At 49.7% G+C, this 27,751-nt stretch overlaps 1 protein-coding gene across 3 annotated transcripts; it reads right to left on the bottom strand.

The window, feature by feature from the left end:
- LOC115184535 (phosphoglucomutase-2) lies at positions 1-27,751 on the bottom strand (the record flags this gene model as incomplete). Of its 3 annotated transcripts, XM_029745383.1 has the most annotated exon segments (10): positions 1-94; positions 289-469; positions 13,824-13,921; positions 14,586-14,603; positions 14,797-14,968; positions 15,871-16,064; positions 16,710-16,793; positions 24,507-24,701; positions 25,347-25,514; positions 26,876-27,701. In XM_029745383.1, coding segments are annotated over 10 exon segments (1,279 nt in total), but the record flags the coding sequence as incomplete, so codon positions are not given.

The following is a 27,751-nucleotide window of genomic DNA, read 5'->3' as shown; positions in this document are numbered from 1 at the left end:
CTATAGCCTCCTCGAAGGCGAACAGTACTATCTTGTTCTGGTCCAGCAGCTCTCTGGCTCTGTTGCCCATCCACTTGAACCCCGTCAGAGTTTCCTGTCCACACAGGATGTGATGTCATAGTCAGGAAGTGCCCTCATCACCTACATTAATTGATTAATTCATAAAGGATGTAAGGTATTGAGATGTGGATACAAAAATACCTGAGCATATTGATATGAAGTCTGTTCGTTGAGAGTGTGTGTGTGTGTGTGTGTGTGTGTGTGTGTGTGTGTGTGTGTTTGTTTCACCTCAAAGTGGAAGCCCTCCTTGAGAGCGATGGCCCGTAGGATCTTAGAAGAGACGGTGGAAGACAGCATGTAGACTGACTTCACGGTAGACTGGTCTGGGTTGGTCTGTTTCCAACACCGGTAGACCCACCAGCCCAGCAACGCCCCCAACTCATTACCGCTGAACACACGCCACTGACCACTACACACACACACACACACACACACACACACACACACACACACCCATCAGCCCGGCAACGCCCCCCAACACATTACCAATGATCCCTACAGGCTCCCTACCCCTTCTGTTTCTCAGCAACGCCCCCCAACACATTACCAATGATCCCTACAGGCTCCCTACCCCTTCTGTTTCTCAGCAACGCCCCCCAACACATTACCAATGATCCCTACAGGCTCCCTACCCCTTCTGTTTCTCAGCGACGCCCCCCAACACATTACCAATGATCCCTACAGGCTCCCTACCCCTTCTGTTTCTCAGCAACGCCCCCCAACACATTACCAATGATCCCTACAGGCTCCCTACCCCTTCTGTTCTCAGCAACGCCCCCCAACACATTACCAATGATCCCTACTGGCTCCCTACCCCTTCTGTTTCTCAGCAACGCCCCCCAACACATTACCAATGATCCCTACAGGCTCCCTACCCCTTCTGTTTCTCAGCAACGCCCCCCAACACATTACCAATGATCCCTACAGGCTCCCTACCCCTTCTGTTTCTCAGCAACGCCCCCCAACACATTACCAATGATCCCTACAGGCTCCCTACCCCTCCTGTTTCTCAGCAACGCCCCCCAACACATTACCAATGATCCCTACAGGCTCCCTACCCCTTCTGTTTCTCAGCGACGCCCCCCAACACATTACCAATGATCCCTACAGGCTCCCTACCCCTTCTGTTTCTCAGCAACGCCCCCCAACACATTACCAATGATCCCTACAGGCTCCCTACCCCTTCTGTTTCTCAGCAACGCCCCCCAACACATTACCAATGATCCCTACAGGCTCCCTACCCCTTCTGTTTCTCAGCAACGCCCCCCAACACATTACCAATGATCCCTACAGGCTCCCTACCCCTTCTGTTTCTCAGCAACGCCCCCCAACACATTACCAATGATCCCTACAGGCTCCCTACCCCTTCTGTTTCTCAGCAACGCCCCCAACACATTACCAATGATCCCTACAGGCTCCCTACCCCTTCTGTTTCTCAGCAACGCCCCCCAACACATTACCAATGATCCCTACAGGCTCCCTACCCCTTCTGTTTCTCAGCAACGCCCCCCCAACACATTACCAATGATCCCTACAGGCTCCCTACCCCTTCTGTTTCTCAGCAACGCCCCCCAACACATTACCCAATGATCCCTAACAGGCTCCCTACCCCTTCTGTTTTCTCAGCAACGCCCCCCAACACATTACCAATGATCCCTACAGGCTCCCTATCCCTTCTGTTCTCAGCAACGCCCCCCAACACATTACCAATGATCCCTACAGGCTCCCTACCCCTTCTGTTTCTCAGCAACGCCCCCCCACACATTACCATGATCCCTACAGGCTCCCTACCCCTTCTGTTTCTCAGCGACGCCCCCCAACACATTACCAATGATCCCCTACAGGCTCCCTACCCCCTTCTGTTTCTCAGCGACGCCCCCCAACACATTACCAATGATCCCTACAGGCTCCCTACCCTTCTGTTTCTCAGCAACGCCCCCCAACACATTACCAATGATCCCTACAGGCTCCCTACCCCTTCTGTTTCTCAGCGACGCCCCCCCAACACATTACCAATGATCCCTACAGGCTCCCTACCCCTTCTGTTTCTCAGCGACGCCCCCCAACACATTACCAATGATCCCTACAGGCTCCCTACCCCTTCTGTTTCTCAGCGACGCCCCCCAACACATTACCAATGATCCCTACAGGCTCCCTACCCCTTCTGTTTCTCAGCGACGCCCCCCAACACATTACCAATGATCCCTACAGGCTCCCTACCCCTTCTGTTCTCAGCGACGCCCCCCAACACATTACCAATGATCCCTACAGGCTCCCTACCCCTTCTGTTTCTCAGCAACGCCCCCCAACACATTACCAATGATCCCTACAGGCTCCCTACCCCTTCTGTTTCTCAGCAACGCCCCCCAACACATTACCAATGATCCCTACAGGCTCCCTACCCCTTCTGTTTCTCAGCAACGCCCCCCAACACATTACCAATGATCCCTACAGGCTCCCTACCCCTTCTGTTTCTCAGCAACGCCCCCCAACACATTACCAATGATCCCTACAGGCTCCCTACCCTTCTGTTTCTCAGCAACGCCCCCCCCCAACACATTACCAATGATCCCTACAGGCTCCCTACCCCTTCTGTTTCTCAGCGACGCCCCCCAACACATTACCAATGATCCCTACAGGCTCCCTACCCCATCTGTTCTCAGCGACGCCCCCAACACATTACCAATGATCCTACAGGCTCCCCTACCCCTTCTGTTTCTCAGCGACGCCCCCCAACACATTACCAATGATCCCTACAGGCTCCCTACCCCTTCTGTTTCTCAGCGACGCCCCCCAACACATTACCAATGATCCCTACAGGCTCCCCCCCCCTTCTGTTTCTCAGCGACGCCCCCCAACACATTACCAATGATCCCTACAGGCTCCCTACCCCTTCTGTTTCTCAGCGACGCCCCCCAACACATTACCAATGATCCCTACAGGCTCCCTACCCCTTCTGTTTCTCAGCGACGCCCCCCAACACATTACCAATGATCCCTACAGGCTCCCTACCCCTTCTGTTTCTCAGCAACGCCCCCCAACACATTACCAATGATCCCTACAGGCTCCCTACCCCTCTGTTTCTCAGCAACGCCCCCCAACACATTACCAATGATCCCTACAGGCTCCCTACCCCTTCTGTTTCTCAGCAACGCCCCCCAACACATTACCAATGATCCCTACAGGCTCCCTACCCCTTCTGTTTCTCAGCAACGCCCCCCAACACATTACCAATGATCCCTACAGGCTCCCTACCCCTTCTGTTTCTCAGCGACGCCCCCCAACACATTACCAATGATCCCTACAGGCTCCCTACCCCTTCTGTTTCTCAGCGACGCCCCCCAACACATTACCAATGATCCCTACAGGCTCCCTACCCCTTCTGTTTCTCAGCGACGCCCCCCCAACACATTACCAATGATCCCTACAGGCTCCCTACCCCTTCTGTTTCTCAGCAACGCCCCCCAACACATTACCAATGATCCCTACAGGCTCCCTACCCCTTCTGTTTCTCAGCAACGCCCCCCAACACATTACCAATGATCCCTACAGGCTCCCTACCCCTTCTGTTTCTCAGCACCGCCCCCCAACACATTACCAATGATCCCTACAGGCTCCCTACCCCTTCTGTTTCTCAGCGACGCCCCCCAACACATTACCAATGATCCCTACAGGCTCCCTACCCCTTCTGTTTCTCAGCAACGCCCCCCAACACATTACCAATGATCCCTACAGGCTCCCTACCCCTTCTGTTTCTCAGCAACGCCCCCCAACACATTACCAATGATCCCTACAGGCTCCCTACCCCTTCTGTTTCTCAGCAACGCCCCCCAACACATTACCAATGATCCCTACAGGCTCCCTACCCCCTTCTGTTTCTCAGCAACGCCCCCCCACACATTACCAATGATCCCTACAGGCTCCCTACCCCTTCTGTTTCTCAGCAACGCCCCCCAACACATTACCAATGATCCCTACAGGCTCCCTACCCCTTCTGTTTCTCAGCAACGCCCCCCAACACATTACCAATGATCCCTACAGGCTCCCTACCCCTTCTGTTTCTCAGCGACGCCCCCCCAACACATTACCAATGATCCCTACAGGCTCCCTACCCCTTCTGTTTCTCAGCAACGCCCCCAACACATTACCAATGATCCCTACAGGCTCCCCTACCCCTTCTGTTTCTCAGCAACGCCCCCCCAACACATTACCAATGATCCCTACAGGCTCCCTACCCCTTCCTGTTTCTCAGCAACGCCCCCCAACACATTACCAATGATCCCTACAGGCTCCCTACCCCTTCTGTTTCTCAGCAACGCCCCCCAACACATTACCAATGATCCCTACAGGCTCCCTACCCCCTTCTGTTTCTCAGCAACGCCCCCCAACACATTACCAATGATCCCTACAGGCTCCCTACCCCTTCTGTTTCTCAGCAACGCCCCCCAACACATTACCAATGATCCCTACAGGCTCCCTACCCCTTCTGTTTCTCAGCAACGCCCCCCAACACATTACCAATGATCCCTACAGGCTCCCTACCCCTTCTGTTTCTCAGCAACGCCCCCCACACATTACCAATGATCCCTACAGGCTCCCTACCCCTTCTGTTTCTCAGCAACGCCCCCCAACACATTACCAATGATCCCTACAGGCTCCCTACCCCTTCTGTTTCTCAGCAACGCCCCCCAACACATTACCAATGATCCCTACAGGCTCCCTACCCCTTCTGTTTCTCAGCGACGCCCCCCAACACATTACCAATGATCCCTACAGGCTCCCTACCCCTTCTGTTTCTCAGCGACGCCCCCCAACACATTACCAATGATCCCTACAGGCTTCCCTACCCCTTCTGTTTCTCAGCGACGCCCCCCAACACATTACCAATGATCCCTACAGGCTCCCTACCCCTTCTGTTTCTCAGCGACGCCCCCCACACATTACCAATGATCCCTACAGGCTCCCTACCCTTCTGTTCTCAGCGACGCCCCCCAACACATTACCAATGATCCCTACAGGCTCCCTACCCCTTCTGTTTCTCAGCGACGCCCCCCCAACACATTACCAATGATCCCTACAGGCTCCCTACCCCTTCTGTGTCTCAGCGACGCCCCCCAACACATTACCAATGATCCCTACAGGCTCCCTACCCCTTCTGTTTCTCAGCGACGCCCCCCAACACATTACCAATGATCCCTACAGGCTCCCTACCCCTTCTGTTTCTCAGCGCCGCCCCCCAACACATTACCAATGATCCCTACAGGCTCCCTACCCCTTCTGTTTCTCAGCGACGCCCCCCAACACATTACCAATGATCCCTACAGGCTCCCTACCCCTTCTGTTTCTCAGCGAACGCCCCCCAACACATTACCAATGATCCCTACAGGCTCCCTACCCCTTCTGTTTCTCAGCAACGCCCCCCAACACATTACCAATGATCCCTACAGGCTCCCTACCCCTTCTGTTTCTCAGCGACGCCCCCCAACACATTACCAATGATCCCTACAGGCTCCCTACCCCTTCTGTTTCTCAGCGACGCCCCCCAACACATTACCAATGATCCCTACAGGCCGCCCTCCCCTTCTGTTTCTCAGCGACGCCCCCCCAACACATTACCAATGATCCCTACAGGCTCCCTACCCCTTCTGTTTCTCAGCGACGCCCCCCAACACATTACCAATGATCCCTACAGGCTCCCTACCCCTTCTGTTTCTCAGCGACGCCCCCCAACCACATTACCAATGATCCCTACAGGCTCCCTACCCCTTCTGTTTCTCAGCGACGCCCCCCCAACACATTACCAATGATACTACAGGCTCCCTACCCCTTCTGTTTCTCAGCGACGCCCCCCAACACATTACCAATGATCCCTACAGGCTCCCTACCCCTTCTGTTTCTCAGCGACGCCCCCCAACACATTACCAATGATCCCTACAGGCTCCCTACCCCTTCTGTTTCTCAGCAACGCCCCCCAACACATTACCAATGATCCCTACAGGCTCCCTACCCCTTCTGTTTCTCAGCAACGCCCCCCAACACATTACCAATGATCCCTACAGGCTCCCTACCCCTTCTGTTTCTCAGCAACGCCCCCCAAACACATTACCAATGATCCCTACAGGCTCCCTACCCCTTCTGTTTCTCAGCAACGCCCCCCCAACACATTACCAATGATCCCTACAGGCTCCCTACCCCTTCTGTTTCTCAGCGACGCCCCCCAACACATTACCAATGATCCCTACAGGCTCCCTACCCCTTCTGTTTCTCAGCGACGCCCCCCAACACATTACCAATGATCCCTACAGGCTCCCTACCCCTTCTGTTTCTCAGCGACGCCCCCCAACACATTACCAATGATCCCTACAGGCTCCTACCCCTTCTGTTTCTCAGCGAACGCCCCCCAACACATTACCAATGATCCCTACAGGCTCCCTACCCTTCTGTTTCTCAGCGACGCCCCCCAACACATTACCAATGATCCCTACAGGCTCCCTACCCCTTCTGTTTCTCAGCGACGCCCCCCAACACATTACCAATGATCCCTACAGGCTCCCTACCCTTCTGTTTCTCAGCGACGCCCCCCAACACATTACCAATGATCCCTACAGGCTCCCTACCCCTTCTGTTTCTCAGCGACGCCCCCCCCAACACATTACCAATGATCCCTACAGGCTCCCTACCCCTTCTGTTTCTCAGCGACGCCCCCCAACACATTACCAATGATCCCTACAGGCTCCCTACCCCCTTCTGTTTCTCAGCGACGCCCCCCAACACATTACCAATGATCCCTACAGGCTCCCTACCCCTTCTGTTTCTCAGCAACGCCCCCCAACACATTACCAATGATCCCTACAGGCTCCCTACCCCTTCTGTTTCTCAGCAACGCCCCCCAACACATTACCAATGATCCCCTACAGGCTCCCTACCCCTTCTGTTTCTCAGCACGCCCCCCAACACATTACCAATGATCCCTACAGGCTCCCTACCCCTTCTGTTTCTCAGCAACGCCCCCCAACACATTACCAATGATCCCTACAGGCTCCCTACCCCTTCTGTTTCTCAGCAACGCCCCCCAACACATTACCAATGATCCCTACAGGCTCCCTACCCCTTCTGTTTCTCAGCAACGCCCCCCAACACATTACCAATGATCCCTACAGGCTCCCTACCCCTTCTGTTTCTCAGCGACGCCCCCCAACACATTACCAATGATCCCTACAGGCTCCCTACCCCTTCTGTTTCTCAGCGACGCCCCCCCAACACATTACCAATGATCCCTACAGGCTCCCTACCCCTTCTGTTTCTCAGCGACGTCCCCCCAACACATTACCAATGATCCCTACAGGCTCCCTACCCCTTCTGTTTCTCAGCGACGCCCCCCAACACATTACCAATGATCCCTACAGGCTCCCTACCCCTTCTGTTTCTCAGCGACGCCCCCCAACACATTACCAATGATCCCTACAGGCTCCCTACCCCTTCTGTTTCTCAGCGACGCCCCCCAACACATTACCAATGATCCCTACAGGCTCCCTACCCCTTCTGTTTCTCAGCGACGCCCCCCAACACATTACCAATGATCCCTACAGGCTCCCTACCCCTTCTGTTTCTCAGCGACGCCCCCCAACACATTACCAATGATCCCTACAGGCTCCCTACCCCTTCTGTTTCTCAGCAACGCCCCCCAACACATTACCAATGATCCCTACAGGCTCCCTACCCCTTCTGTTTCTCAGCAACGCCCCCCAACACATTACCAATGATCCCTACAGGCTCCCTACCCCTCCTGTTTCTCAGCAACGCCCCCCAACACATTACCAATGATCCCTACAGGCTCCCTACCCCTTCTGTTTCTCAGCAACGCCCCCCAACACATTACCAATGATCCCTACAGGCTCCCTACCCCTTCTGTTTCTCAGCAACGCCCCCCAACACATACCAATGATCCCTACAGGCTCCCTACCCCTTCTGTTTCTCAGCAACGCCCCCCAACACATTACCAATGATCCCTACAGGCTCCCTACCCCTTCTGTTTCTCAGCAACGCCCCCCAACACATTACAATGATCCCTACAGGCTCCCTACCCCTTCCTGTTCTCAGCAACGCCCCCCCAACACATTACCATGATCCCTACAAGGCTCCCTACCCCTCCTGTTTCTCAGCGACGCCCCCCAACACATTACCAATGATCCCTACAGGCTCCCTACCCCTTCTGTTTCTCAGCGACGCCCCCCAACACATTACCAATGATCCCTACAGGCTCCCTACCCTTCTGTTTCTCAGCGACGCCCCCCAACACATTACCATGATCCCTACAGGCTCCCTACCCCTTCTGGTTCTCAGCGACGCCCCCCAACACATTACCAATGATCCCTACAGGCTCCCTACCCCTTCTGTTTCTCAGCGACGCCCCCCAACACATTACCAATGATCCCTACAGGCTCCCTACCCCTTCTGTTTCTCAGCGACGCCCCCCAACACATTACCAATGATCCCTACAGGCTCCCTACCCCTTCTGTTTCTCAGCGACGCCCCCCAACACATTACCAATGATCCCTACAGGGCTCCCTACCCCTTCTGTTTCTCAGCGACGCCCCCCAACACATTACCAATGATCCCTACAGGCTCCCTACCCTCCTGTTTCTCAGCAACGCCCCCCAACACATTACCAATGATCCCTACAGGCTCCCTACCCCTTCCTGTTTCTCAGCGACGCCCCCCAACACATTACCAATGATCCCTACAGGCTCCCTACCCCTTCTGTTTCTCAGCGACGCCCCCCAACACATTACCAATGATCCCTACAGGCTCCCTACCCCTTCTGTTTCTCAGCGACGCCCCCCAACACATTACCAATGATCCCTACAGGCTCCCCTACCCCTTCTGTTTCTCAGCGACGCCCCCCAACACATTACCAATGATCCCTACAGGCTCCCTACCCCTTCTGTTTCTCAGCGAACGCCCCCCCAACACATTACCAATGATCCCTACAGGCTCCCTACCCCTTCTGTTTCTCAGCAACGCCCCCCAACACATTACCAATGATCCCTACAGGCTCCCTACCCCTTCTGTTTCTCAGCAACGCCCCCCCAACACATTACCAATGATCCCTACAGGCTCCCTACCCCTTCTGTTTCTCAGCAACGCCCCCCAACACATTACCAATGATCCCTACAGGCTCCCTACCCCTTCTGTTTCTCAGCGAACGCCCCCCAACACATTACCAATGATCCCTACAGGCTCCCTACCCCTTCTGTTTCTCAGCGACGCCCCCCAACACATTACCAATGATCCCTACAGGCTCCCTACCCCTTCTGTTTCTCAGCAACGCCCCCCAACACATTACCAATGATCCCTACAGGCTCCCTACCCCTTCTGTTTCTCAGCAACGCCCCCCAACACATTACCAATGATCCCTACAGGCTCCCTACCCCTTCTGTTTCTCAGCAACGCCCCCCAACACATTACCAATGATCCCTACAGGCTCCCTACCCCTTCTGTTTCTCAGCGACGCCCCCCAACACATTACCAATGATCCCTACAGGCTCCCTACCCCTTCTGTTTCTCAGCAACGCCCCCCAACACATTACCAATGATCCCTACAGGCTCCCTACCCCTTCTGTTTCTCAGCGACGCCCCCCAACACATTACCAATGATCCCTACAGGCTCCCTACCCCTTCTGTTTCTCAGCAACGCCCCCCAACACATTACCAATGATCCCTACAGGCTCCCTACCCCTTCTGTTTCTCAGCGACGCCCCCCAACACATTACCAATGATCCCTACAGGCTCCCTACCCCTTCTGTTTCTCAGCAACGCCCCCCCACACATTACCAATGATCCCTACAGGCTCCCTACCCCTTCTGTTTCTCAGCAACGCCCCCCAACACATTACCAATGATCCCTACAGGCTCCCTACCCCTTCTGTTTCTCAGCAACGCCCCCCAACACATTACCAATGATCCCTACAGGCTCCCTACCCCTTCTGTTTCTCAGCAACGCCCCCCAACACATTACCAATGATCCCTACAGGCTCCCTACCCCTTCTGTTTCTCAGCAACGCCCCCCAACACATTACCAATGATCCCTACAGGCTCCCTACCCCTTCTGTTTCTCAGCAACGCCCCCCAACACATTACCAATGATCCCTACAGGCTCCCTACCCCTTCTGTTTCTCAGCAACGCCCCCCCAACACATTACCAATGATCCCTACAGGCTCCCTACCCCTTCTGTTTCTCAGCAACGCCCCCCAACACATTACCAATGATCCCTACAGGCTCCCTACCCCTTCTGTTTCTCAGCAACGTCCCCCCAACACATTACCAATGATCCCTACAGGCTCCCTACCCCTTCTGTTTCTCAGCAACGCCCCCCAACACATTACCAATGATCCCTACAGGCTCCCTACCCCTTCTGTTTCTCAGCAACGCCCCCCAACACATTACCAATGATCCCTACAGGCTCCCTACCCCTTCTGTTTCTCAGCAACGCCCCCCAACACATTACCAATGATCCCTACAGGCTCCCTACCCCTTCTGTTTCTCAGCGACGCCCCCCAACACATTACCAATGATCCCTACAGGCTCCCTACCCCTTCTGTTTCTCAGCAACGCCCCCCCAACACATTACCAATGATCCCTACAGGCTCCCTACCCCTTCTGTTTCTCAACGACGCCCCCCAACACATTACCAATGATCCCTACAGGCTCCCTACCCCTTCTGTTTCTCAGCAACGCCCCCCAACACATTACCAATGATCCCTACAGGCTCCCTACCCCTTCTGTTTCTCAGCAACGCCCCCCAACACATTACCAATGATCCCTACAGGCTCCCTACCCCTTCTGTTTCTCAGCAACGCCCCCCAACACATTACCAATGATCCCTACAGGCTCCCTACCCCTTCTGTTTCTCAGCAACGCCCCCCAACACATTACCAATGATCCCTACAGGCTCCCTACCCCTTCTGTTTCTCAGCAGACGCCCCCCAACACATTACCAATGATCCCTACAGGCTCCCTACCCCTTCTGTTTCTCAGCAACGCCCCCCAACACATTACCAATGATCCCTACAGGCTCCCTACCCCTTCTGTTTCTCAGCAACGCCCCCCAACACATTACCAATGATCCCTACAGGCTCCCTACCCCCTTCTGTTCCTCAGCAACACCCCCCAACACATTACCAATGATCCCTACAGGCTCCCTACCCCTTCTGTTTCTCAGCAACGCCCCCCAACACATTACCAATGATCCCTACAGGCTCCCTACCCCTTCTGTTTCTCAGCAACGCCCCCCAACACATTACCAATGATCCCTACAGGCTCCCTACCCCTTCTGTTTCTCAGCAACGCCCCCCAACACATTACCAATGATCCCTACAGGCTCCCTACCCCTTCTGTTTCTCAGCAACGCCCCCCAACACATTACCAATGATCCCTACAGGCTCCCTACCCCTTCTGTTTCTCAGCAACGCCCCCCAACACATTACCAATGATCCCTACAGGCTCCCTACCCCTTCTGTTTCTCAGCAACGCCCCCCAACACATTACCAATGATCCCTACAGGCTCCCTACCCCTTCTGTTTCCAGCGACGCCCCCCAACACATTACCAATGATCCCTACAGGCTCCCTACCCCTTCTGTTCTCAGCAACGTCCCCCAACACATTACAATGATCCCTACAGGCTCCCTACCCCTTCTGTTCTCAGCAACGCCCCCCAACACATTACCAATGAATCCCTACAGGCTCCCTACCCCTTCTGTTTCTCAGCGACGCCCCCCAACACATTACCAATGATCCCTACAGGCTCCCTACCCCTTCTGTTTCTCAGCAACGCCCCCCAACACATTACCAATGACTCCTACAGGCTCCCTACCCCTTCTGTTTCTCAGCAACGCCCCCAACACATTACAATGATCCCTACAGGCTCCCTACCCCCTTCTGTTTCTCAGCAACGCCCCCCAACACATTACCAATGATCCTACAGGCTCCCTACCCCTTCTGTTTCTCAGCAACGCCCCCCAACACATTACCACTGATCCCTACAGGCTCCCTACCCCTTCTGTTTCTCAGCAACGCCCCCCAACACATTACCAATGATCCCTACTGGCTCCCTACCCCTTCTGTTTCTCAGCAACGCCCCCCAACACATTACCAATGATCCCTACAGGCTCCCTACCCCTTCTGTTTCTCAGCAACGCCCCCCAACACATTACCAATGATCCCTACAGGCTCCCTACCCCTTCTGTTTCTCAGCGACGCCCCCCAACACATTACCAATGATCCCTACAGGCTCCCTACCCCTTCTGTTTCTCAGCAACGCCCCCAACACATTACCAATGATCCCTACTGGCTCCCTACCCCTTCTGTTTCTCAGCAACGCCCCCCAACACATTACCAATGATCCCTACAGGCTCCCTACCCCTTCTGTTTCTCAGCAACGCCCCCCAACACATTACCAATGATCCCTACAGGCTCCCTACCCCTTCTGTTTCTCAGCAACGCCCCCCAACACATTACCAATGATCCCTACAGGCTCCCTACCCCTTCTTTTTCTCAGCAAACGCCCCCCAACACATTACCAATGATCCCTACAGGCTCCCTACCCCTTCTGTTTCTCAGCAACGCCCCCCAACACATTACCAATGATCCCTACAGGCTCCCTACCCCTTCTGTTTCTCAGCAACGCCCCCCAACACATTACCAATGATCCCTACAGGCTCCCTACCCCTTCTGTTTCTCAGCAACGCCCCCCAACACATTACCAATGATCCCTACAGGCTCCCTACCCCTTCTGTTTCTCAGCAACGCCCCCCAACACATTACCAATGATCCCTACAGGCTCCCTACCCCTTCTGTTTCTCAGCAACGCCCCCCAACACATTACCAATGATCCCTACAGGCTCCCTACCCCTTCTGTTTCTCAGCAACGCCCCCCAACACATTACCAATGATCCCTACAGGCTCCCTACCCCTTCTGTTTCTCAGCAACGCCCCCCAACACATTACCAATGATCCCTACAGGCTCCCTACCCCTTCTGTTTCTCAGCAACGCCCCCCAACACATTACCAATGATCCCTACAGGCTCCCTACCCCTTCTGTTTCTCAGCAACGCCCCCCAACACATTACCAATGATCCCTACAGGCTCCCTACCCCTTCTGTTTCTCAGCCAACGCCCCCCAACACATTACCAATGATCCCTACAGGCTCCTACCCCTTCTGTTTCTCAGCAACGCCCCCCCAACACATTACCAATGATCCCTACAGGCTCCCTACCCCTTCTGTTTCTCAGCAACGCCCCCCAACACATTACCAATGATCCCTACAGGCTCCCTACCCCTCCTGTTTCTCAGCAACGCCCCCAACACATTACCAATGATCCCTACAGGCTCCCTACCCCTTCTGTTTCTCAGCAACGCCCCCCAACACATTACCAATGATCCCTACAGGCTCCCTACCCCTTCTGTTTCTCAGCAACGCCCCCCAACACATTACCAATGATCCCTACAGGCTCCCTACCCCTTCTGTTTCTCAGCAACGCCCCCCAACACATTACCAATGATCCCTACAGGCTCCCTACCCTTCTGTTTCTCAGCGAACGCCCCCCAACACATTACCAATGATCCCTACAGGCTCCCTACCCCTTCTGTTTCTCAGCGACGCCCCCAACACATTACCAATGATCCCTACAGGCTTCCCTACCCCTTCTGTTTCTCAGCAACGCCCCCCAACACATTACCAATGATCCCCTACAGGCTCCCTACCCCTCCTGTTTCTCAGCGACGGCCAGGCGATCAGCATCAGGGTCGTTGGCCAGAACTACAGTAGCTCCCTCCCTCTCCGCCAGGGCAAACGACAGGGTCTGTAGGACGGACACACACACACACACACACCGTTAAAACACACAAACACACACACACACACCTTCCAGTGGTATTACAGTTGGAAAGCAGAGATACAAACCAGATGTCTAGTCTGTAGTCGGCTTATAGTGAATGGACTACATCCAGCTTCAGTGAGACAAAACAGGAGATCAATGAAAAAAACAAATGTGATTTAAAACACCGTCTCTGATTTAACTAGAGGGATGAGACTTAAAAACCAGGGTAGACTGTTGCAAGGGGTGGTCACGTTCCGTTATGACACTGTGTTGTCCAGGATTGAGACTAGTTCTATATTACAGGGTTGATATGACTGACCAGGACCCCCTCCTCAGGGTTGATATGACTGACCAGGACCCCCCTCCTCAGGGTTGATATGACTGACCAGGACCCCCTTCCCTCCTCAGGGTTGATATGACTGACCAGGACCCCCTTCCTCAGGGTTGATATGACTGACCAGGACCCCCTCCCCCTTCCTCAGGGTTGATATGACTGACCAGGACCCCCTTCCTCAGGGTTGATATGACTGACCAGGACCCCCTCCCCCTTCCTCAGGGTTGATATGACTGACCAGGACCCCCTCCCCCTTCCTCAGGGTTGATATGACTGACCAGGACCCCCTTCCTCAGGGTTGATATGACTGACCAGGACCCCCTTCCCTTCCTCAGGGTTGATATGACTGACCAGGACCCCCTCCCCCTTCCTCAGGGTTGATATGACTGACCAGGACCCCCTCCCCCTTCCTCAGGGTTGATATGACTGACCAGGACCCCCTCCCCCTTCCTCAGGGTTGATATGACTGACCAGGACCCCCTTCCTCAGGGTTGATATGACTGACCAGGACCCCCTCCCCTTCCTCAGGGTTGGGGTATTTGACGGTGGGGAACTCGGGGTCGGGGTCTTTCTGCTCCTCTACGGCGTACGGGGGTCGAAGGTCAAAGGCCTTGAAAGCTGATTGGACGAAGGCGTGTCCGACTCCGTGCACGGAAGTGTGGACGATCTTCACCTCTGAACTCTTGTTGATGTCCCTGAAAAGGCAGGGGAGACGGGGGTTAGAGGGGGAGACGGGGGTTAGAGTAGAGACGGGGGTTAGAGGGGAGACGGGGGGTTAGAGGGGGGTTAGAGGAGAGACGGGGGTTAGAGGGGAGACGGGGGTTAGAGGGGAGACGGGGGTTAGAGGAGAGACGGGGGTTAGAGGGGGGTTAGAGGAGAGACGGGGGTTAGAGGGGAGACGGGGGGTTAGAGGGGAGACGGGGGTTAGAGGGGAGACGGGGGGTTAGAGGGGAGACGGGGGGTTAGAGGGGAGACGGGGGTTAGAGGGGAGACGGGGGTTAGAGGGGAGACGGGGGTTAGAGGGGAGACGGGGGGGTTAGAGGGGGGTTAGAGGGGGGTTAGAGGAGAGACGGGGGTTAGAGGGGAGACGGGGGTTAGAGGGGAGACGGGGGGTTAGAGGAGAGACGGGGGGTTAGAGGGGGGTTAGAGTGGGGTTAGAGGGGTGACGGGGGTTAGAGGAGGAGACGGGGGTTAGAGGGGAGACGGGGGTTAGAGGGGAGACGGGGGTTAGAGAGGAGAGGGGGGTTAGAGGGGAGACGGGGGGTTAGAGGGGAGACGGGGGGTTAGAGGGGGGTTAGAGGGGAGACGGGGGTTAGAGGAGGAGACGGGGGTTAGAGGGGGGTTAGAGGAGAGACGGGGGTTAGAGGGGAGACGGGGGTTAGAGGGGGGTTAGAGGAGAGACGGGGTTAGAGGAGAGACGGGGGTTAGAGGAGGAGACGGAGGTTAGAGGGGGGTTAGAGGGGGGTTAGAGGGGAGACGGGGGTTAGAGGAGAGACGGGGGTTAGAGGAGGAGACGGGGGTTAGAGGGGGGTTAGAGGAGAGACGGGAGGGGAGACGGGGGTTAGAGGGGGGTTAGAGGGGAGACGGGGGCTGTTACCTGTGGTGACAGTGCTGCTGGATGGTCCGGTAGTACTCTGTGTGAATGTTTTGGGACGGGTCCTTCAGCAGAGGGCTGTGAGAGAGACAGGTTATGTCCCAGGACTCAGGCCAGGGCTCCAGGTTAGCCTCGATGGCTACAGAGATACCCTTATCATGGGGAGGCACGATCTGGGCTCCGTTCTCCCAGTACACCTGAGAGACAGGGAGGGGGGAGAGAGAGACAGGGAGGGGGGAGAGAGAGAGAGAGAGACAGGGAGGGGGGGAGAGAGAGACAGGGAGGGGGGAGAGAGAGACAGGGAGGGGGGAGAGAAAGACAGGGAGGGGGGAGAGAAAGACAGGGAGGGGAGAAAGAGAGAGGGAGGGGAGAAAGAGAGAGGGAGGGAGACAGAGAGAGAGAGACAGGGAGAGAGAGAGAGACAGAGAGAGAGAGACTACTTTACTCTGGTCTAATCCACCTAGAAACAGCTCAACAGAAACAGACCAGTACACCTGAGACTGACAAAACACTGACCTGATCAATCAATAACACAATCAATAAGATAATCAATAACTCAATCAATAACTCAATCAATAACACAATCAATAACACAATCAATAAGATAATCAATAACTCAATCAATAACTCAATCAATAACACAATCAATAAGATAATCAATAACTCAATCAATAACACAATCAATAACTCAATCAATAACACAATCAATAAGATAATCAATAACTCAATCAATAACACAATCAATAAGATAATCAATAACTCAATCAATAACACAATCAATAACTCAATCAATAACTCAATAACACAACCAATAACACAATCAATAAGATAATGAACTTTACCTTGTAGCCGTTGTCCTGTTTGGGGTTGTGGGAGGCGGTTACCATGACGCCAGCACACAGACCCAGATGAGACACTGTGAAGGGCTGGAGAGAGGGAACCGTTACACACACACACACACACACACACACACACACACACACACACACAGACACAGACACACACACACACACGCGGTATGGTTCCAGTTTATTAATATAGGAGAGGATTATGAAGCCAAAAAGCTTCCCTGGTGAACACCAGCCTGAGTAAAGCTTCCCTGGTGAACACCTGGCTGAGTAAAGCTTCCCTGGTGAACACCAGCCTGAGTAAAGCTTCCCTGGTGAACACCAGCCTGAGTAAAGGAACCGCCCACTAGCCAGACGTGGTGACCATGTGACGTGGTGACCATGTGACGTGGTGACCATGTGACGTGGTGACCATGTGACGTGGTGACCATGTGACCATGTGACCTGAGCCCATGTGACGTGGTGACCATGTGACGTGGTGACCATGTGACGTGGTGACCATGTGACGTGGTGACCATGTGACCATGTGACGTGGTGACCATGTGACCATGTGACGTGGTGACCATGTGACGTGGTGACCATGTGACCATGTGACCTGAGCCCATGTGACCTGAGCCCATGTGACGTGTGACCATGTGACCATGTGACCTGAGCCCATGTGACGTGTGACCATGTGACGTGAGCCCATGTGACGTGAGCCCATGTGACGTGAGCATGATTGAAGAATGGCCCGCTCCGATTGGCTCAGAGATTGTTTTTTTTGGAAGAGATCCCAGATTAGCTTGATCCCAGGGCCAGAGGGATCAGTTTGTTTGAGTGTGTGTGTGTGTGTGTCTGTTTATTGTACACTGCAAACAGCAAAGTAACAATGCAAAATAACTCTCCAGAGATACCGGTGAAAGGTCAACTTAAGACTCCGCCTGGTAAAAGCGTGGGAAGTCTAGTGTGTTCTTATATCTGGACCCTTACGCTGCGGTTACCCTTGGTTACTGGGGATCATGGCGTTGGCATGATACTTGGCCTTTTAAGGGAGGGGGGGCTAATTTCCCAGGGCACCAAGGACATTAACCAAAATACACAATTAAGTTGATTCGGGGTAAAATAAAAAATAAAAAACACTTTATTTATTTGAAAGAAAGTTTATGATTCCAGGAAGGTCAGACTCTAAATATGGTCGACTATTATTACTAATATTGTGTTTATACATCAACATTAAATAAAGGGTCAGTGGAACCAACAAGCTCATATAAGGAGTCTGATTTACCTCAGAGAGACAACCCCATGTTTCAGCCATGTAGCCACGACGCTACATTAGTTAGACTACAGGTGGTAATGCAGGGAAGCAAACCCCATGTTTCAGCCATGTAGCCACGATGCTACATTAGTTAGACTACAGGTGGTAATGCAGGGAAGCAAACCCCATGTTTCAGCCATGTAGCCACGATGCTACATTAGTTAGACTACAGGTAACAACCCCATGTTTCAGCCATGTAGCCACGACGCTACATTAGTTAGACTACAGGTAACAACCCCATGTTTCAGCCATGTAGCCACGACGCTACATTAGTTAGACTACAGGTGATAATGCAGCGAAGCCAAACCCCATGTTTCAGCCATGTAGCCACGACGCTACATTAGTTAGACTACAGGTGATAATGCAGGGAAGCAAACCCCATGTTTCAGCCATGTAGCCACAACGCTACATTAGTTAGACTACAGGTGATAATGCAGTGAAGCCAACCCCATGTTTCAGCCATGTAGCCACGATGCTACATTAGTTAGACTACAGGTAACAACCCCATGTTTCAGCCATGTAGCCACGATGCTACATTAGTTAGACTACAGGTAACAACCCCATGTTTCAGCCATGTAGCCACGACGCTACATTAGTTAGACTACAGGTGATAATGCAGAGAAGCCAAACCCCATGTTTCAGCCATGTAGCCACGACGCTACATTAGTTAGACTACAGGTAACAAACCCCATGTTTCAGCCATGTAGCCACGACGCTACATTAGTTAGACTACAGGTAACAACCCCATGTTTCAGCCATGTAGCCACGACGCTACATTAGTTAGACTACAGGTAACAACCCCATGTTTCAGCCATGTAGCCACGATGCTATATTAGTTAGACTACAGGTGATAATGCAGGGAAGCAAACCCCATGTTTCAGCCATGTAGCCACGATGCTACATTAGTTAGACTACAGGTAACAACCCCATGTTTCAGCCATGTAGCCACGACGCTACATTAGTTAGACTACAGGTAACAACCCCATGTTTCAGCCATGTAGCCACGACGCTACATTAGTTAGACTACAGGTGATAATGCAGTGAAGCCAACCCCATGTTTCAGCCATGTAGCCACGATGCTACATTAGTTAGACTACAGGTAACAACCCCATGTTTCAGCCATGTAGCCACGACGCTACATTAGTTAGACTACAGGTGATAATGCAGTGAAGCCAACCCCATGTTTCAGCCATGTAGCCACGATGCTACATTAGTTAGACTACAGGTAACAACCCCATGTTTCAGCCATGTAGCCACGACGCTACATTAGTTAGACTACAGGTGATAATGCAGTGAAGCCAACCCCATGTTTCAGCCATGTAGCCACGACGCTACATTAGTTAGACTACAGGTAACAACCCCATGTTTCAGCCATGTAGCCACGACGCTACATTAGTTAGACTACAGGTAACAACCCCATGTTTCAGCCATGTAGCCACGACGCTACATTAGTTAGACTACAGGTGATAATGCAGTGAAGCCAAACCCCATGTTTCAGCCATGTAGCCACGACGCTACATTAGTTAGATTACAGGTGACAACCCCATGTTTCAGCCATGTAGCCACGACGCTACATTAGTTAGACTACAGGTGATAATGCAGAGAAGCCAAACCCCATGTTTCAGCCATGTAGCCACGACGCTACATTAGTTAGACTACAGGTAACAACCCCATGTTTCAGCCATGTAGCCACGACGCTACATTAGTTAGACTACAGGTGATAATGCAGGTAACAACCCCATGTTTCAGCCATGTAGCCACGACGCTACATTAGTTAGACTACAGGTGATAATGCAGGTGACAACCCCATGTTTCAGCCATGTAGCCACGACGCTACATTAGTTAGACTACAGGTGACAACCCCATGTTTCAGCCATGTAGCCACGACGCTACATTAGTTAGACTACAGGTGGTAATGCAGTGAAGCCAAACCCCATGTTTCAGCCATGTAGCCACGACGCTACATTAGTTAGACTACAGGTGATAATGCAGTGAAGCCAACCCCATGTTTCAGCCATGTAGCCACGACGCTACATTAGTTAGACTACAGGTGATAATGCAGCGAAGCCAAACCCCATGTTTCAGCCATGTAGCCACGACGCTACATTAGTTAGACTACAGGTGACAACCCCATGTTTCAGCCATGTAGCCACGACGCTACATTAGTTAGACTACAGGTGATAATGCAGTGAAGCCAACCCCATGTTTCAGCCATGTAGCCACGACGCTACATTAGTTAGACTACAGGTGATAATGCAGCGAAGCCAAACCCCATGTTTCAGCCATGTAGCCACGACGCTACATTAGTTAGACTACAGGTAACAACCCCATGTTTCAGCCATGTAGCCACAACGCTACATTAGTTAGACTACAGGTAACAACCCCATGTTTCAGCCATGTAGCCACAACGCTACATTAGTTAGACTACAGGTGATAATGCAGAGAAGCCAAACCCCATGTTTCAGCCATGTAGCCACGACGCTACATTAGTTAGACTACAGGTGATAATGCAGAGAAACCAAACCCCATGTTTAAACCATGTAGCCACGACGCTACATTAGTTAGACTACAGGTAACAACCCCATGTTTCAGCCATGTAGCCACGACGCTACATTAGTTAGACTACAGGTGATAATGCAGGTAACAACCCCATGTTTCAGCCATGTAGCCACGACGCTACATTAGTTAGACTACAGGTGATAATGCAGGTGACAACCCCATGTTTCAGCCATGTTTCAGCCATGTAGCCACGACGCTACATTAGTTAGACTACAGGTGATAATGCAGTGAAGCCAACCCCATGTAGCCACAACGCTACATTAGTTAGACTACAGGTGATAATGCAGAGAAGCCAAACCCCATGTTTCAGCCATGTAGCCACGACGCTACATTAGTTAGACTACAGGTGATAATGCAGAGAAACCAAACCCCATGTTTAAACCATGTAGCCACGACGCTACATTAGTTAGACTACAGGTAACAACCCCATGTTTCAGCCATGTAGCCACGACGCTACATTAGTTAGACTACAGGTGATAATGCAGGTAACAACCCCATGTTTCAGCCATGTAGCCACGATGCTACATTAGTTAGACTACAGGTGATAATGCAGGTGACAACCCCATGTTTCAGCCATGTTTCAGCCATGTAGCCACGACGCTACATTAGTTAGACTACAGGTAACAACCCCATGTTTCAGCCATGTAGCCACGACGCTACATTAGTTAGACTACAGGTGACAACCCCATGTTTCAGCCATGTAGCCACGACGCTACATTAGTTAGACTACAGGTGATAATGCAGTGAAGCCAACCCCATGTTTCAGCCATGTAGCCACGACGCTACATTAGTTAGACTACAGGTGATAATGCAGCGAAGCCAAACCCCATGTTTCAGCCATGTAGCCACGACGCTACATTAGTTAGACTACAGGTAACAACCCCATGTTTCAGCCATGTAGCCACAACGCTACATTAGTTAGACTACAGGTAACAACCCCATGTTTCAGCCATGTAGCCACAACGCTACATTAGTTAGACTACAGGTGATAATGCAGAGAAGCCAAACCCCATGTTTCAGCCATGTAGCCACGACGCTACATTAGTTAGACTACAGGTGACAACCCCATGTTTCAGCCATGTAGCCACGACGCTACATTAGTTAGACTACAGGTAACAACCCCATGTTTCAGCCATGTAGCCACGATGCTACATTAGTTAGACTACAGGTGATAATGCAGAGAAGCCAAACCCCATGTTTCAGCCATGTAGCCACGATGCTACATTAGTTAGACTACAGGTAACAACCCCATGTTTCAGCCATGTAGCCACGATGCTACATTAGTTAGACTACAGGTGATAATGCAGAGAAGCCAAACCCCAAACAGGGGTACCATGAAGGGTGTGGGTGTCTGTGTGTTATTATATAAACAGGCGTATAAACAGGCGTGTTATTATATAAACAGGTGTGTTATTATATAAACAGGCGTGTTATTATATAAACAGGTGTGTTATTATATAAACAGGTGTGTTATTATATAAACAGGTGTGTTATTATATAAACAGGTGTGTTATTATATAAACAGGTGTGTTATTATATAAACAGGTGTGTTATATAAACAGGTGTGTTATTATATAAACAGGCGTGTTATTATATAAACAGGCGTGTTATTATATAAACAGGCGTGTTATTATATAAACAGGTGTGTTATTATATAAACAGGTGTGTTATTATATAAACAGGTGTGTTATTATATAAACAGGTGTGTTATTATATAAACAGGTGTGTTATTATATAAACAGGTGTGTTATTATATAAACAGGTGTGTTATTATATAAACAGGCGTGTTATTATTATATAAACAGGCGTGTTATTATATAAACAGGTGTGTTATTATATAAACAGGCGTGTTATTATTATATAAACAGGCGTGTTATTATTATATAAACAGGCGTGTTATTATATAAACAGGCGTGTTATTATATAAACAGGCGTGTTATTATAAAACAGCGTGTTATTATTATATAAACAGGCGGTGATTATATAAACAGGCGTGTTATTATATAAACAGGCGTGTTATTATATAAACAGGCGCATAAACAGGCGTGTTATTATATAAACAGGCGTGTTATTATATAAACAGGCGTGTTATTATATAAACAGGCGTGTTATTATATAAACAGGCGTGTTATTATTATATAAACAGGCGTGTTATTATTATATAAACAGGCGTGTTATTATTATATAAACAGGCGTGTTATTATATAAACAGGCGTGTTATTATATAAACAGGCGTGTTATTATATAAACAGGCGTGTTATTATATAAACAGGCGTGTTATTATATAAACAGGCGTGTTATTATATAAACAGGCGTGTTATTATATAAACAGGCGCATAAACAGGCGTGTTATTATATAAACAGGCGTGTTATTATATAAACAGGCGTGTTATTATATAAACAGGCGTGTTTATATATAAACAGGCGTGTTATTATATAACAGGCGTGTTATTATATAACAGGTGTGTTATTATATAAACAGGCGTGTTATTATATAACAGGCGTGTTATTGTATAAACAGGCGTGTTTTATATAAACAGGCGTTTATTATATAACAGGCGTGTTTATTATATAAACAGGCGTGTTATTATTATATAAACAGGCGTGTTATTATATAAACAGGCGTGTTATTATAAACAGGCGTGTTATTATATAAACAGGCGTGTTATTATTATATAAACAGGCGTGTTATTATATAAACAGGCGTGTTATTATATAAACAGGCGTGTTATTATATAAACAGGCGTGTTATTATATAAACAGGCGTGTTTATTATATAAACAGGCGCATAAACAGGCGTGTTATTATATAAACAGGCGTGTTATTATATAAACAGGCGTGTTATTATATAAACAGGCGTGTTATTATATAAACAGGCGTGTTATTATATAAACAGGTGTGTTATTATATAAACAGGCGTGTTATTATATAAACAGGCGTATAAACAGGTGTGTTATTATATAAACAGGCGTGTTATTATTATATAAACAGGCGTGTTATTATATAAACAGGCGTGTTATTATTATATAAACAGGCGTGTTATTATTATATAAACAGGCGTGTTATTATTTATAAACAGGCGTGTTATTATTATATAAACAGGCGTGTTATTATTATATTAAACAGGCGTGTTATTATATATAACAGGCGTGTTATTATATAAACAGGCGTGTTTATTATATAAAACAGGCGTGTTATTATATAAACAGGCGTGTTATTATATAAAACAGGCGTGTTATTATATAAACAGGTGTGTTATTATATAAACAGGCGTGTTATGATACTAACAGGCGTGTTATTATATAAACAGGCGTGTTATTACTATAACCAGGCGTGTTATTATATAAACAGGTTGTTTATTATATAAACAGGCGTGTTATTATATAAACAGGCATATAAACAGGTGTGTTATTATATAAACAGGCGTGTTATTATATAAACAGGTGTGTTATTATATAAACAGGTGTGTTATTATATAAACAGGTGTGTTATTATATAAAACAGGCGTCTAACAGGTGTGTTATTATATAACAGGTGTGTTATTATATAAACAGGCGTGTTATTATATAAACAGGTGTGTTATTATATAAACAGGTGTGTTATTATATAAACAGGCGTGTTATTATATAAACAGGTGTGTTATTATATAAACAGGCGTATAAACAGGTGTGTTATTATATAAACAGGTGTGTTATTATATAAACAGGTGAGTTATTATATAAACAGGCGTGTTATTATATAAACAGGTGTGTTACTATATAAACAGGCGTGTTATTATATAAACAGGTGTGTTATTATATAAACAGGTGTGTTATTATATAAACAGGCGTGTTATTATATAAACAGGTGTGTTATTATATAAACAGGTGTGTTATTATATAAACAGGTGTGTTATTATATAAACAGGTGTGTTATTATATAAACAGGTGTGTTATTACCACGAAGGGTGTGGGTGTGATGTCACAGAACAGGTGGACGGGTACTCCTCGGCCGATGAACACGGCAGCCGCCAGGCTGGCAAAACGTTTACTGCTGCCTCCACTGGGAGGGTGGGCGCGGGCATCAAACCCTACCACCACACCCCTCTCCTTCAGACCCTCCCCGAAACAGTGCTCCAGATACTTACAGAACCCCTGGGGGAGGGAGAGGGGAGAAGGGGGAGAGGGGAGAAGGGGGAGAGAGGAGAAGGGGGAGAGAAGCACTTTAATCAAACACTAAAAGCATTGTTGTGTGTTGACACCACATAATCAGCAGGAGCTAATGACCATGATGTGTGTGTGTGTGTGTGTGTGTGTGTCTACGACCTGTGTGGTCTGTATGATGGGGAGGTCGTAGGTCATACCTGTGTGGTCTGTATGATGGGGAGGTCGTAGGTCATACCTGTGTGGTCTGTATGATGGTGAGGTCGTAGGTCATCTGTGTGGTCTGTATGATGGTGAGGTCATACCTGTGTGGTCTGTATAATGACGAGGTTGTAGGTCATACCTGTGTGGTCTGTATGATGGCGAGGTCGTAGGTCATACCTGTGTGGTCTGTATAGTAGGTCATACCTGTGTGGTCTGTATGATGGTGAGGTCGTAGGTCATACCTGTGTGGTCTGTATGATGGTGAGGTCGTAGGTCATACCTGTGTGGTCTGTATGATGGTGAGGTCGTAGGTCATACCTGTGTGGTCTGTATGATGGTGAGGTCGTAGGTCATACCTGTGTGGTCTGTATAATGGGGAGGTCGTAGGTCATACCTGTGTGGTCTGTATGATGGGGAGGTCGTAGGTCATACCTGTGTGGTCTGTATGATGGTGAGGTCGTTCATACAGGAAATCCCTGGTCCCATTGCAGCTCTGAGACCAGCCGTCCCAAACTCCATCCTAGAGCCAAAACACCTTCGCAGCTCCCCAACCGCCCCGTCCTTCACCAGGCCCTGCACCAACGCCACTGTCTGGGGGTTCTACAGGAAGGGGAGAGGAGGGTTACAGGGTCACCTCTGTATATCCTCCAGAGCCCCCTCTTGGAAGGGTGAGGGAGAGGGGCAGTTAAGGGAGGCCCTATTGCCCCGTGTCACACCAGTTGAGCTTGGCCCATTGGGATTATTTTTTTTTTACTGATAACAACCAAAATGCATAGAATCCCAGTAATCTGGTGTTACTGGTCCCTCCCCTGTGTGAAGATGAAAACAGCCACTTCACATTTTTCAGGCCAATAATGACAATCTTCTTCGGTCAATCAATCAACAACAAAAAAGACTTCTGATTTCACCAATGAGCGAGTGCTTTTCAGACATGAATGTGAATCCCTGGAGTGTGTGTGTACATGTACAGAATCATCTCTGCAGATCCTCCACAGACCCCTCGTTGAAAAGAGGAGAGGGAGGGAAAAGCCAAGTCATAAGCATGACAGTAATGTACACACACACACACACACACACACACACACACACACACACACACCACTGTCCACCCCATCTCATTCCCAGCCACATGCCTGACACTTATCAGGAGGTAACGTTATTATGTTAAGATGATCATTTAAATCACATGTACTTCTCCCATTTCTGTCTGATTGGTGGCGTCCCGTTTCCGTTTAAAAACACGTGAATGTCCCTTGGCGGGTGTGTGTTGATTACAATGCCCAGCTAGCTAGCTAACAGTAGCTCCTCGCTGCTACTGTTATGTCGCCAAATACAACGGGCGTAGACAAGTACAAGTCTAATGAATCATTAAGAGTCGATCTATGCAAAACATGTAGCAAAAAACAATGTAGCTGACAATAGTCGATACAACTTTCAAGAACATGATGAAACACCAGTCTTCAATCATGGTCACTAGCTGCTAATCTTCCTAGAATTTCCTACTTATCTATTCCAACTACTGACGTTAGTTGGTTATTGTTGCATAAATAACTACATTTACTGTGTCAGAAATGTATGTTAATAAGTGAAAAAAAAGGTTATGTACCTAGCTAGAAAACCAAGGCTAACTCTAGTTAGTTTGGTAGCTAGCTGACCACAGAAACCCAAAACATTGAAATACATTTGAGTCATTTAGCAGACGGTATAACCCAGAGAGACTTCCAGTAGTGAGTTTATACAGCAGAAATAACGTTTCATCTACTGTATCCGCTTGTTGTTAACTCCGATTTATTATGGGCTGTGTACTATAACAGTTAATGTTCGTTAGCGAACTTGTGACTTGGGCCAAAAACCAGAAGTTAATAAACGTTGTGACTTGGGCCAAAAACCAGAAGTTAATAAACGTTGTGACTTGTTGTTGTTAGTAAACTAGCTATAAATTTACCCCCTTGACAACTTACCTTGTCAAACTGCAACCACTGGTTAATGGCTTGGTCCAATTTACTGTCACCAGTCGAGGATAATCCGTTCTCCATATTGTCCCGTTGTTTTCAGCACTAAAGCGTCTGTGTTTATATGACTGGGAGTTGTACTTGCACATTAATAAAAAATATCTCGATTAAAAAAAACTAAACTGTGAGTCCCAGTTTCACTTCCGTGTTCAGTGTGAACGGACAAAACGAGAGGCGGAGACTGTTGATTTAACGAACTCTAATTGGTCAATGGACTGGACGTGGCCTTGCCCTTCCGCTAGCGTCACACGTTTTGGAGAGAAATAGTCATGGCAACCCCGCTGCTTCAAAGTCTTTTTGATAGACTTTATGTATTTTTTTGGCTAAATAATAAGAAACTCTTGTCTAAGGTCCAATATTATAACGATTTATTTTCTGAATACGTGTCATTGTCTTACACTGTCATAACTATTCCCTCTGGGGTTTTTTTTACATTTTGTTTCGTCTTTTAGGTTCTTGTTAATTCTTCTTCTGTCATATTTTAAACTTAACCACACTACTAACCTTATGCCTAACCCTAACCTTAAATTAAGACCAAAAAGCAAAGTTTTCATGAATTTGTACGATAAATCCAATTCTTACTTTGTGGCTGTGGTAACTAGTGGAAACCCGTTGGGCGACCATGACAGAATTGGGGGTGTGGTTTGATGGGTTTCTTGGCTGTGTTCTTGCCACGCCCATCTGTCAGAACCTTGTACCATATGGCAAATTGGACCTTCTAGGAGGGTCAGGATGGTCAGTTATGTTGGGTGCTGTGGTATGTTGTACCTTCTAGGAGGGTCAGGATGGTGGATCAAGTTGGACCTTCTAGGAGGGTCAGGATGG

The sequence above is a fragment of the Salmo trutta genome, unplaced genomic scaffold (genome assembly GCF_901001165.1).
Source record: "Salmo trutta unplaced genomic scaffold, fSalTru1.1, whole genome shotgun sequence".
NCBI classification, from domain to species: Eukaryota; Metazoa; Chordata; class Actinopteri; order Salmoniformes; family Salmonidae; genus Salmo; species Salmo trutta.
This window is presented reverse-complemented; position numbering and strand designations above follow the sequence as displayed.